This window comes from Eumetopias jubatus, unplaced genomic scaffold, assembly GCF_037043125.1.
Source record: "Eumetopias jubatus isolate StellerSeaLion01/CBP00866 unplaced genomic scaffold, mEumJub1_p1.0 scaffold_1, whole genome shotgun sequence".
Classification (NCBI taxonomy): domain Eukaryota; kingdom Metazoa; phylum Chordata; class Mammalia; order Carnivora; family Otariidae; genus Eumetopias; species Eumetopias jubatus.
Window position 1 is genome coordinate 105,418,721 of NW_028274807.1, and position 13,621 is coordinate 105,432,341.

The following is a 13,621-nucleotide window of genomic DNA, read 5'->3' on the forward strand; positions in this document are numbered from 1 at the left end:
AGCAAAGAGACGCACGTTCTGGACAAACTACCGAAATCGCGCAGGGATTAGAGCAACTTCTGCCAACTCTACCTTGGGGATAAAATAGCTTGTGGAAGCTCCCTTCTTTATACTCGTGGCAAATACTATTAAAAACGCGGCGGCTAAAACCTGTTTTAGCTAAAGAGACGGCACCTCGACCTCTCCGGGACCCCAGCCGAGAGGTCTCCAGGTGACAGGAGGATCCCACACTGCGGCCCGCGGCTCCACCCGCGGCGCAGGCCTAGGGGAGGCCTGAAGGGACTAGTTGGCGCGCACCAGCGGGGGCGTGGTGACGTCAGGGCGGAAGCGCACGCTGCGTGAAGCGGCCCAGAACCCGGCGGTCACGGGAATATCCGTCGCGCCGAGGACGCTGGTTAGTTTCGCTCCGGGTTCCGGCTGCGTTGGGCGTGCGTGCAGCTCGCTGAGACTATGGCGTCCGGGCCTCACCCGACCGCGACCGCTGCCGCTGCTGCCTCCTCGGCCGCCCCGAGCGCAGGCGGCTCCAGCTCCGGGACGACGACCACGACGACGACCACGACGGGAGGGATCCTGATCGGCGACCGTCTTTACTCGGAAGTTTCGCTCACCATCGATCATTCGCTGATTCCGGAGGAGCGGCTTTCCCCTACCCCGTCCATGCAGGACGGGCTCGATCTGCCCAGCGAGACCGATTTGCGCATCCTGGGCTGCGAGCTCATCCAAGCCGCCGGCATTCTCCTCCGGTTGCCGCAGGTCAGTGCGCCGGCCCCGGGCCGGCAGAGCGCGCCTCTCCTCCCCGCTGTCCCTTCCACTGCATCCCGGTATCACCGTGTCTCGTTAGGGTAGAGATGCCTTCGCGGGCTCTCCAGCCACGGGTTCCAGCCGGATCCTGGGTGTGTCGAGGGCGGGAGGGCGCGGAGGCGAAGGGAGGACCGGGCCGCGAGCAGTTCGCGGCGGGAGGGGGAGGGGGAGCGAGCGGCGGCACAAAATGGCGGCGGCGCCTGGTGCGGGCCCGCCTGACCCCTGTGCTTCCGTTCTTGTCTCTTGTCTGCAGGTGGCGATGGCAACGGGGCAGGTGTTGTTTCATCGTTTTTTCTACTCCAAGTCTTTCGTCAAACACAGTTTCGAGGTAAGCATCGCGGGGGCGGGTGTGAGGGATTTCTTCATCCGGAAACGGAAAGGAGGGGGTAGTGTCTCCAGCCAGCTTTTCTAGAAAGGGAGTGGTTAGTTTAGGCCTTTGTACCTAGTTCTCAACAACCGAGAAGCAAAGACTTTTGGAATGTGTTTGAAAGCTATAAAGCATATCTTAGGCCCCGGTGCTCCCTTAGCAAAAATTAACATTTTAACCAAATTCAAAACTCCAGGGAGACTTGAGCTTGACTCTGGATTCAAAATTAAGATTACTTAAAAAAAAAAATAGTATCAGCATATCTGTTAAGTCTATGGCCTAGAAAGGTTCACCGTACTTTTATTTCACCAAAAGTCCCAGTTGTATCCTAAAATTTTTTCATCAGAATTAGTTAAACTTTGGGGAGGGAGTCACTTTTTCCTAATTTTACTTGATAATGCTATAATCTAACAACCTTTCATTGGATTGTGGGTTCTTTCAGATTGTTGCCATGGCTTGTATTAATCTTGCATCAAAAATTGAAGAAGCACCTAGAAGAATAAGAGATGTGATTAATGTATTTCACCATCTGCGCCAGTTAAGAGGAAAAAGGTAAGATTGGCATTATTGAACACAGTATTTCTTGCTGCTACTGTATTGTGCACCAATCATCAAATCAAAACATTCTTTCCTCTCAAAACTGATACAAAGGAAAACCGGCTTTAATTTAGGTGTTAAAATTCACATAGGAGCTCACTAATACTTAAATTAATTTGAAACAAACCACAATTAACCAGCTATCTAAAGTTTGTAGAGGCAGTTGCATTTATGGACAATCCTAACAGTGCTGTGAAGCCAGTCCTGTGGCTTAAGATTAAACAAGAAAGGGAATACGTTTGGCTCAAGTGTGAGTGTATTCTGTAAGTTATTCCCCCCTTCCCCTCTCTTGGAAGACTGAAGGCTGGAAGTGTGAACACTGCAGTTCAAGTTAATATTGTGGCAAAGTTTTGTGTAGATTATGTTTTTCTACTCGAAGTCCCAGTTAATTCTTTATCAATTGAGGTTGGCTTTTGTTAGAATACTTCTCAACATTGAACTACGATATATCGCATAATACCGGATCTGAAAGGACTGCAGGATGATAAAGGTTGAAGTTTGAAGTCAAAGGGATTAAACAGGTATTTTGTTTTGGTCAGATACAGTATCAGTGAGTGGGGTAGAGAAATAACTGATTGGGTTACATTTAGATAAGACCCATTTTATTTGATCTTGTAAGAAGTAAGAAAATAGAGACCAAGTAGTGTCATTTTACAGATTTTGTGGCTACATGACAACACTTTATGTGGACGACCTATGTGTTCATGTGAGGCAGTGCCAAAAAGTTCAGTTGCAGGGCTTCCTGCGTCTAGAGGTGACTTCCAGTACATGCTGCAGAAGGATATACTTGGTGTAGGTTAGTTTTTGTGTTTTAACTTTTTAAGAAATTGTGGTGATGTTAGATACACTTACAGTATGGGATTTAGTTATAAAAGGATTTTTAAGTTGTTGGGGTTGGGTGTCAGTGCCAAAGTAGTATCCTACGTGAGTGGTCGTTATTGGCTGAATCTATAAGTTGGCGGTAATGGACTTATTCAGAGACAAACAGTAATCTTTAGTCTAGTTACAAAGTCTGAAACATTGCTACCCAGATAGTTTTCACAGCATTTTTCAGTTTTCTTATATTCTTTTTCCACCATCTTTTCTCCTTCATCCTAACCATGTTCAGGGATAGACTAATTTTTTATTTCATTTTAAAGTATCTTATAGCTTCTTGGTGAGGAATCCCTGGAAATTGGGAAGATTTCAAATTGGTATTTAGTATGGTCTGAGCTAAAATTTGTTTTTAGATATCTAGCTGATTCTTCAGGGTGTTTAAAACAAAATGGCAGTAATAAAAAGGCTTTTTGTCCTTGGTCAAAGGATTCTGTGTTTGCCTAAAGGAGTTTTCTGTCTGTGTTCTTTGAATCATTGAGCCAACTATTGTATTATCACTTAACAATGATTATCTACTTTGAAGTTTTTCTATGAGACTTAGTGTATTCTTCCTTGATGTCAGAGTAGGTCTTCTTAACCATAAAAACCTTGGAATTTAAAACATCTCACCTGACTGACTGCTGTGTCTGATGTAATAGTGTGTTTTGGTCATTATTACAGAGAATTTGACTTTGTCTCAATCTTACAAGTTGATAATAGCATGAAATTTAAAAGGAGTTGTTAATTGCATGGAAGCCTTTTTTTTAAAGCAGGATGTAAAAGTGTTTCTATGCATATTACAAGTTTACTCAGACACGTAACTTGTATATGTTATTAACTTCAACTCTTTTTTCCCTTGCAACCGACTATACAGCGACCAGCTACATTTACCAAAGCCTGGGTGATGTGGAGTGGTACATAGAGATGAAGCTGTCGTCATGGCAACAGTGAGTGAAGTATCGAAAATCCCCAAGGAGAAGCCAGTGCTCTGAGAATAGGTCACTGGAATCGGGGACTAACAGGTTGGCCACTGGTGAACCATTTAGAAAAACTCCTGTTTCTTGTTATAAGCTTTTGTCTTTGCTGTCCAAGTTATTAGAACTATAGCTTGATATATTTTCATGTAGAGTAATATCACTAGAAAGTACTATCAGTGTTACACTTTAGTTAAATAGCATATCAGTTTATCTTAATGATGCTGTTTAATCTGGTTTATTCATAGCTTTAAATTGTAGTGTGATCTTGGTAATTACAGAGGATGTATCATTTTTGTAGCTTTTTGGTCATTTTTCAGTCCTGATTACACTTTTGAATCACCAGAGGAGCTTTTAGAAAGTACCAGTGCCCAAGTCCTGTCCTGGATTATTTGATTCCCCCCCTTCCCTCCCCAAATTTTTTGTAGTTTCATAATTAAGCTCGGAATAAATGGCTGAATTGAAAGAGAAAATTGCCTTTTTAGCAGTTTCCAATTTTAATTTGCTTTAGAGATGCAGCATATTTCCAGAAAATTAAGCATTTTCTGTAATTGTAAGGAGCTTGCTTGCATCTTTGAAGGCTTCTCTAAAGGAAGACATCTTCAGACTGGTGTAACCACTCATTGATGAATATGGTGTGGTATTTTCAACATGTATATAGATCATAGATCAAGTTGGAAGGGTATTAAGTGACCTTGTCATTTAGTCCAACCTTTCTCAGTTTATTTCGGTGGTTCTAAGGGTGGTGGCCTTAAGTTTAAACACTGCTAAAGGAGGAACATTCCTTTGGAGTAGGCCTTACACATTTCTGTATATTGAACAACAGTCTGCTCTCTGTAAACTACTCGGTCTCATTTTTTAGTATAGTCTGTTGAAGAGCTAGTTCCAAATTTTCTAGGTCTTTGTACCACATGAGTGAGAGTAACCAACCGTGTTTGGATCTCCTATTGCTAATTTTTTTTTTCTGTTAAGTTGTATTTCAACTAAATCAATTATGCTGAAGGAACAGTTATTCTGAGAGACCAGATAAACTTCCAGTGATCAAAGTCCAGGATTTCCTAGGACTAAAATTTAAAAATTGTTCTTTTCATTTAATTTGAAAAATCTGACAAACTCAAAAACGGGAGAGGTAGAGTTAGGTTTGATTGGTTGTTGAAAATTATTTTTTCTCTGAGTAGATGAAAGTTCTGTTTTTAAGAGTTTTAAGAATGTCATCTCCTAAAACTTACTGGAAAGTTTACCGAATTGGAGATGAAGAAATTCTAGCAAGCCTCAATTCAGTGTTATATGCTTGCTGCCATAGGCAGTACAAATTGATATTTTGTTAACATAAGTAAGGAAACCACTTGCTTAGACGGTTTTCTTTAACCTTTTCATACTGCTGACTTACTGGGACACATTTCTCTTTCTGATGCAACATAATCTTCATAAGGTAGTTGTAAATTACGTGTTCATTGAGCCTTTCTTGATTTAAAACCAATTCTTAACAAAATGAAGATAGTAAATTACATACCTACAAAGTTGTTAACTTTCAAAATTAGGTAATAGAAGGCCTAAGCAAGAAGTTGAGTATATAGTTGCATTATAGTAAATAATGAGTTTGTGGTTTATTTAATTGGGTTTTGGTGTTACTGGGATTTTGATACACAAAGAAGGGGACGTGAAGATTGTGGCAGAATAAGTGAAAAATAGTTCATTTAAGCAGAATTAATGAATTGAGTAAGCCTGATTTGGGAATCAGATGGTAGCCATTATTCAAACAAGTGTTTAGTTGGTTAATTGCAGAAAAAATGAATGTTGACAATTTGAAGGCAACTCTGAAAGCAGGCTTAGTAAATAAAAGGTGTAGATGAGTTTGCTCAACACAAAAAGGGGGAAATGGAAAATTGATTTTATAAAATTTTAGGACTGTAATGGTGCAGTTTACGGTCTGAGTTAGTGGCAGGCAAATACGACACTGGAGATAGATTCTGTCTCTTAATACATGTTGAAGGAGGGCCATCAAATAACTAGTTCTGAGAGTCAGGTGTGGATTTGACTTTTTTCCAAATTTCCTGTTACGGTGATAAACCCTGAAAAATTAGAAACCTTAAGATTTTGGGGTTACATTTTCATGTGAACATTGATTGCTGTGAAGTTAAATTAATTTTTTCCCAGAGAGCATTTAACTTGTAATCTATTGTTCTGATCAGATAGATTTATTGTTATATTTTTATGTTAGAAATCAGTCCCCTGTCGAGTTGGTGGCCTCATTCTTCACACTTTTCATAGCTGTAATAGGAATTGAACTGAGGGAAGCTAATTTTCAGTATTTTAAGTAAGCTAGTTTCCATCTTGCCAAATTTGCCAGCTTTATTTAATGTAATTTGATAAAAATCATTGTATGAAATAATTTGAAATATAGTCTAATAAGAATTCCAGTTGCTATAATTTTAGATGGGTGTTAGGAAGGAAAATAAATGAAAGCAGATTTTTAGATAATATGTCACTGCAGGGCTAATTAATTGTAGCTAATTTCAGATTGTTTTCTAATATTCAAATGGATGTATTTAAATAGAGCTTACATTTTTCTGGATTTGGTGTGCATGGTAAAATGAGTTGTGACTTGGGGTAATACACAGAATGACTATTTTTTAAAAATAGATGTGTTCTGTCCAGAGCAAAAAATCTTGAATATTTTGACTGAAAATGAATTCGGTATGGGGAAAAATATTTAAATGTTCTCCCCATATGTATATACCATATAATCATGTCTTAATGAAAATGTACTTCTTGGTGGTTGGATCTAAAAACGTATCAAATGAAGGACATTGGGAAATGAAAGTCCAAAAGTCCTGACTGAAAACAAACTTCTCAAGAAGAAACATTTTGAATTTAAGATTTAAATCAGATAGTCTTCTTTTCCAAAGCATTGAACCATTGATAGCTTTCTGCGTTACGGCTTTTTAGAAGCTATCAGAATTACAGTCTGGCAATAGAGACCTTGAGTGTTGTTCTGGTTCCCTCATTACGGTTGTCCTCCTCTTTTACATTGCATTCTAAAGAATGTTATTCTGCCTAATAATGACAACTCAGACCAAATTCAAGCTTAGTTTTTATTGGTGACGTTTAGTTTTGAATCTGATTTTTAAAACATTTCTTTTTGTAATTGAGCTGAATCTTTAGTTTTCAGGTTTTATTTGACAGTGGTGGATTCTTAGAAGAATTTGCTTAAGCAAATTATCCACTCAGGAGAATCTGGATTAGCTACCTACCATTTTTTCCTCTCTCATTTTTACTTTGGCCATAAACTAGCCAAGAGTTGATACTTTAGAAAACGAGTAAAATCGTTATCATCTATAGGACTTTATAGTAAATATTTTCAAGAGCAAATTAGTTTTGTCATTGGAAGGAGTCTGTGGAGACTAATGGGGTTTGTGATGATAAAGCAACAATCATTTAAGTTTATCTATATATATACATACACACCTAAAAGATAATCATGAAAAAGATCAACAAAGGCTAGATAAGAAGCATTAGAGTGAATTTTTCACTACAGGGGGTCGAGTTAGTTTCTATAGAAACTTAGTTTAGTTAAGTATATGTTTAATTAGCATAACTTGGACAGCACAAGATTAATGCTTTAACTTGTTTGCAGGAGTTTAAAAAGCTGGTTTCTGTTGCCAATAGTTGGTTGGAAGGGAAAATGGAGATGCCACAAATAAAATTTTTTGGATGTGCAAAACAGTTTTGATTTTATTTCTTACAAACTATAGGACTCCAAGCCCCCTGATCCTTGATCAGAACTACATTAACACCAAAAATCAAGTTATCAAGGCAGAGAGGAGGGTGCTAAAGGAGTTGGGATTTTGTGTTCATGTCAAGCATCCCCATAAGGTGAGTTGTAGAGTGCAGAAATTACATTCGTAAGTATTAGGGTTTTTCTTAAAATTGTATCTTACATGAATTTATATTACGGTTATTTTTGAGAGTTAACCTTGGTTTTAAAAAGCATTCTTTATAAACTTACGCTAAAATGGGAGTCAAAAAGACTTGGGTTCAAATCTTCACTCTTCATTGTGTGGGCATAGAGAAGTTCTTTTTTTCCTCTGTGGTTAACCCAGTTTCCCCACCTAGAAAACAGCGAAGTACCTTATTCCTAGGAGTAAATAATACACATCCACAGAAGTACCTGGCATGCTACCTGTCGCACAGTAAAATGTTCAAAGCATGGTGGCTGCTCGCTCTCTGTTTCCATTACTGTAAGTTTATAGATCTCTCCAGTATCTGTCGGCTTACATACGATCATCATAAGAGCACAGTGGTTACCATATGGATGCTCTGGGGACAGGACTATCTGCGATAGAAACTTGTCTATGCCATTAGCTCTGTAACTGGCAAATATCTCTGTTCCTCAGATTCCACATCTTCAAGATTGTAAAATGGGAATGATTGATTATACAGGTCCAGAAAACTCTTGACTCCAACTGTGAAGCTGTTTATAGGTGTAGTATTTATTTATCACACTTAAACATGATAAGCTTCACTGCAGAAAGAGTAGTGTTTAATATCCACCATATTACATAATATGATATACTCATTGTGTAACTTTAAAAACATAGTCTGTACGGTTTTTGGACATGGAGAATTGTACTTCGGAAATTAAGTGAAATCTACCACAGTGCCTGTCACATAGTAAAGTGTTCATGAGAAATTAGGTATTGTTTTTAATTGATTTAACTCTCATTTTTTTTCCTGTGCCATTTTGGAGCATATTTAAAGTTTTTATAGAATCTAGTAGCATAATAACCCACATTGCCTATAATGTACATTTTAGGTTGGTCTGTATTATCTATGCAGTTTTGTAGAAGAGTTAAAACGTGCACCTAACATTTCAATTACTTATATTCATTGAACTCTGAAAGACCCACTGATATGCTAAATTGAGTTTTTTTCCCTTGTCCTTCAGATCATTGTTATGTATTTACAAGTCTTAGAATGTGAACGTAATCAAACCCTGGTTCAGACTGCCTGGTAAGTTACATTTTTACATTTCTTTCCTAGCCAGGAAAACAGAAGCAGAAATAAAGTAAGTTTCATTTTCCTTTTCCAAAATAATGAGAGGAGTTTGTTTTGGTGCTTTTTGTTTTTTTTGTTTTTTAACCAAAAGGTAAATAATGCTTATTTCTGCTTCCTGTTTTCTTGGCTTGACTAATTGCTTTCAATGGAGAACTCAATTTAACTTTGTTCTTTTTTCTACTCTTTAATTAAAGGGTAGTCCATGATGGTAAGTCATAGAACTCTGCCCTCTGCACTTCAGCCCATGACCTCAGGATGGCCTGATTGGCTGCCCTGCTCTCCAGCCAATCCAGTGCAAGCTCTGATCCGAGATTCACTGAAGTGGTCCATATCCATCTGGCAGCATCTTCTAGTTCTGTCGGGGTGTCAAAAGGATTTGTATATTTGCTTCTAGAAGTAACTATTCAACATGCCTATGTATATAATGTATACCTGTAACTATCAAAATGAGTAGTTCAATTTTGATAGATTTGTTGTCCAGCCATTATGAATTAAATGATTTTTTTTGTTAGGAGTTTGACTTAGATTTCTATTTTTAGTATGTATACCATGGATTCTACCAAGGGAAACTACAACTTGCAGCTTAAAATGGGCACCATTCCCATACTGGATGAATTACAGCTGCTGGACTATTGAAGGAATAATAATAGAAGTACATTTTTAAAAGAGATGTTAATATAAACATAAGCACTTTAGAACTTGAACTTTTGACATGAAGATGTTTGATTTGGAGGGCTGGCTTATTTTAAGGTAAAACAAGGAATTTGGTCCAGCTATAACTACTTTTTCAAGACTGTTGATGATGTGCAGGACTTACGTAATTTTTATGTTCTGGACTTAATGAGTGCCATGCTTCTTTAGGACTCAGTAAATATTAGTAATATTAGAAAAGTCTAATTGCTTTTATAAAATGCATGACATTTTTAATATATGCTCTATAAAACATTTACGCAGTTATTTCATGGGTAAGGATTTTTAAGAAATAGTCTTTTAACCTTTTAAACAATTCGTGAAATTTCTTTAATACTTTAGGGATATTGTGGGGAGGGTTCACTAATAAAAAAAAGTCCAGCAGTTAAATAACTGAAGTAGTTTATTGCTTTTGTTTATACTTAGTCACAAAAAAGGTATGTAAACAAGGCTGTTTTGTATATTTACTGCTCTTCCCTACCTAAATTTTCTGAAGTAGCTGAGATTTCCTAATATAACTTGGTGAGTGCTTACCAAAAATGCCTTTTTTACCCCTGTCACAGTATTTTGAGTTTTTGAAAGAACTTGGTTGACACTGCTTTTTCATTGTGGATAAAGGAGAGATGGTCAATAATTAATGGCTCGAAGTATTGTTGGAGTGGTTTATCATTTCTGAAGCTAGTTATGTCAAAATTAGAAGTACATAAAAACTTATTTCTAAAGTTCTATTTGGAATAATAACATGGAATTATTTTAAAGGACTTTGGTCATATATAGGAAAACTGAAGAATGGTTCTAGTATTAAATTCTTATCTCTTACTGGTTTTTGAGTTAAGAATTGTTGTATGCTAGAATATGAGGATATGAATATAAATATGAGAAGAAAAAAGAATAAAGTAGATTGAGTCTCCAATTTTATGTAAGCTTCAGAAGGACTGTTTATGTACAAAGCTTATGGTTGAAATATTTTTCAGGAATTATATGAATGACAGTCTTCGAACCAATGTATTTGTTCGATTTCAACCAGAGACTATAGCATGTGCTTGTATCTACCTTGCGGCTAGAGCTCTTCAGGTAGGTATATATAGCCTGTTTTGTTCTTATAGGATAAATCACAAGAATTAGCAGTCCTGATAAAAACTGAAATTTGATCTAAACCATTCTGTTTTTATGGTTTAGATTCCATTACCAACTCGTCCCCATTGGTTTCTTCTTTTTGGTACTACGGAAGAGGAGATCCAGGAAATCTGCATAGAAACGCTTAGGCTTTATACCAGAAAAAAGGTAGTTGTTTACTCATGTTTGTATTAATACTTTTTAAGTACTTAAGAGTCTAAACTAATTAAGGGAAAAATACTAACTTCATTTTCTTCCATCAGCCAAACTATGAATTGCTGGAAAAAGAAGTAGAGAAAAGAAAAGTAGCCTTACAAGAAGCCAAATTAAAAGCAAAGGGGTTGAATCCCGATGGAACTCCAGCCCTTTCAACCCTTGGTGGATTTTCTCCAGCCTCTAAACCATGTAAGATATATTCAGAATTGAAATGATTTAGGCACTGCAGGTGTGTGGTTATTAGAAAGCTTTAGCACTTAGGGCCTCCTGGGTGGCTCAGTCAGTTGAGCATCCGACTCCTGATTTCGGCTTAGGTCATGATCTCAGGGTGTGAGGTCCAGCCCCATGTCAGGCTCTGTACTCAGTGCAGAGTCCGCTTGAGATTTTCTCTCCATTTGCGCCCCCCCAATAAATAAAATAAATTCGTTTTTTAAAAAAGCTTTAGCATTTAATAGTGGCGTATAAACAATGATAAGAGAAGCTGTTACTGTTTTCTCCCATGATAGTCAACTCAGGACTAAGACTAATTACTTGAAAGCATGGTACTTTGATTTACATTTAGAAACAACTTTTTGGCCCTCTGTTAAGTCCCAATGGGTAACATGTCTTTTTTTATTTTTTTTAAAGCATCACCAAGAGAAGTGAAAGCTGAAGAGAAGTCACCAATTTCCGTTAATGTGAAGACTGTCAAGAAAGAACCTGAGGACAGACAACAGGCTTCCAAAAGCCCTTACAATGGGTGAGTATACTTGAGTTAGAAAACTGGTCTAAGGAATCTTTTATGTGTTAAATTTCTAACATACTAAACATGTATCTAAAATAATGGGGTTTTTATTTTTGTTTTTTTTTAAGTGTAAGGAAAGACAGCAAGAGAAGTAGAAATAGCAGAAGTGCTAGTCGATCAAGGTCAAGAACGCGATCACGTTCTAGATCACATACTCCAAGAAGACAGTAAGTAAATATTCTCTAAGAGAAAGCAGTCTTATTTGGAGTAAGGTTCCTATTTTTAAAAAAATTGAACGTAGATGTTCTCACAGTTGGGTTAGATTTAGCTTTTTAACATGAGGTAAATTATGAGAAATGAATTTGGAAATACATCCTGCTTATATGTGGCTTTTTTTATTTTGGGGTGGTGTAGCTTATGAGCATTCTATTCTGTCTTTGCCCATTTTTTGAAGAAGTGTAGGGGCTGGCCACAAAGTGCTATGGAAAGCTAGAATATCCTTATGTGTGAAAATATCAGTTAGAAAATATTAATATTTTATTAACTGCTAATTAACAACCAAAACTCAAGTCGATCGTAGCCAAAGAGTCTTTCCTAGTAGCTTTGTAATTAGATCGCTGGCTGCTTATGTCTACATTCAGTGGCTCTTCTGAGCATGTGGGAGATACTCAGTAAAAAGCATAGTTATCCAGGACACTTTGTAAAAATTACTTTGGCATATAGAGACATCCAGTACATTAAGACTTGTCTAATATAGGTTGGACGGGAGTTAGGGGTAGGGAGATTTAATGAAAGTTTTCCATCTGGCCTGTACTGCTACAGGCCAATAGTTTTGTTTTGAACTTGTCATAAGCACCACCAAAAATAATCTGTTCCCAGCAGAAACTGAAATCTAAACCTCAAATTTTTATTATCTAAGTTATAATAATAGGCGGAGCCGATCTGGAACATACAGCTCAAGATCAAGAAGCAGGTCACGCAGTCACAGTGAAAGCCCAAGAAGACATCATAATCATGGTTCTCCTCACCTTAAGGCCAAGCATACCAGAGATGATTTAAAAAGTTCTAATAGACATGGTCATAAAAGGAAAAAATCTCGTTCTCGATCTCAGAGCAAGTCTCGGGATCACTCAGATGCTGCCAAGAAACACAGGCATGAAAGGGGACATCATAGGGACAGGCGTGAAAGGTCTCGCTCCTTTGAGAGGTCCCATAAAGGCAAGCACCATGGTGGCAGTCGCTCAGGACATAGCAGGCACAGGCGCTGACTTTCTTCCTTTGAGCCTGCATCAATTCCTGGTTTTGCCTATCTACAGTGTGATGTATGGACTCATAATCAAAAACATTAAAAGCAAACTGATTAGGATTTGATTTCTTAAAACCCTCTAGGTCTCTAGAAACACTGAGGACATTCTCTTTTGGAAAGAAGTATGTTTTTTTTGTTTTGTTTTTGTTTTCTTGTTTTTTTTCTTTTTGGTTTTTGTTTTTGGGTTTTTTTTTTTTGCACATTAAAATGCCCTAGCAGTATCTAATTGAAAACCATGGTCAGGTTCAATTGTACTTACTATAGTTGTGTATTGTTATTGCTATAAGAACTGGAGCGTGAATTCTGTAAAAATGTATCTTATTTTTATACAGATAAAATTGCAGACACTGTTCTATTTAAGTGGTTATTTGTTTAAATGATGGTGAATACTTTCTTAACACTGGTTTGTCTGCATGTGTAAAGATTTTTACAAGGAAATAAAATACAAATCTTGTTTTTCTAAACTGCTTCAAATATCTTATTTAAATAAATTATTAAAAAGTAAAAATTTAATAGTAAAGTGCCTGTACTGATTTTCTGACAAACCTATTCTTCTATTAGCTATGGTTTGAGATTACTAAATGCAGTTCTTATCTGCATTGGGAGCTATTGTAAAAGTCTTTGCCTTATATATGGAAAAAACAGGAGTTGTGCAACAATGTAATAGTAAATGTTATACTGTAGCACTAAACCAGTCTTCAAATGGAAATCCATTTGCCACATAAATAGTACTGAAAACTAACTTAAGAAATGATACCATAAGGTTATTTTAAGTGAGCTACCCTCTTGAACAAATCAAAACTTTTAAAATGACAGTAAATTAGACCCAACTACTGACCTTTAAAGTTTTTCTTTAGCTATTTAGTGATGGTTTTTATCTAGGCTAGGAGGATTCAGTAATAAAATGAGGCTCTCCC

The 13,621-nt window shown here is 37.3% G+C and overlaps 1 protein-coding gene across 1 annotated transcript; it reads left to right on the top strand.

Annotated features, from left to right (window-relative positions):
* The first annotated feature begins 385 nt into the window (after window positions 1-385).
* Window positions 386-13,217, top strand: CCNL1 (cyclin L1). Its single transcript, XM_028103077.2, has 11 exons — window positions 386-753; window positions 1,055-1,129; window positions 1,611-1,720; window positions 7,350-7,470; window positions 8,543-8,607; window positions 10,317-10,416; window positions 10,522-10,626; window positions 10,722-10,863; window positions 11,302-11,413; window positions 11,527-11,625; window positions 12,318-13,217. The coding sequence occupies exons 1-11, from the start codon at window positions 451-453 to the stop codon at window positions 12,664-12,666; spliced, it is 1,581 nt and encodes a 526-aa protein (XP_027958878.1). The 5' UTR covers window positions 386-450; the 3' UTR covers window positions 12,667-13,217.
* Window positions 13,218-13,621: the final 404 nt, after the last annotated feature.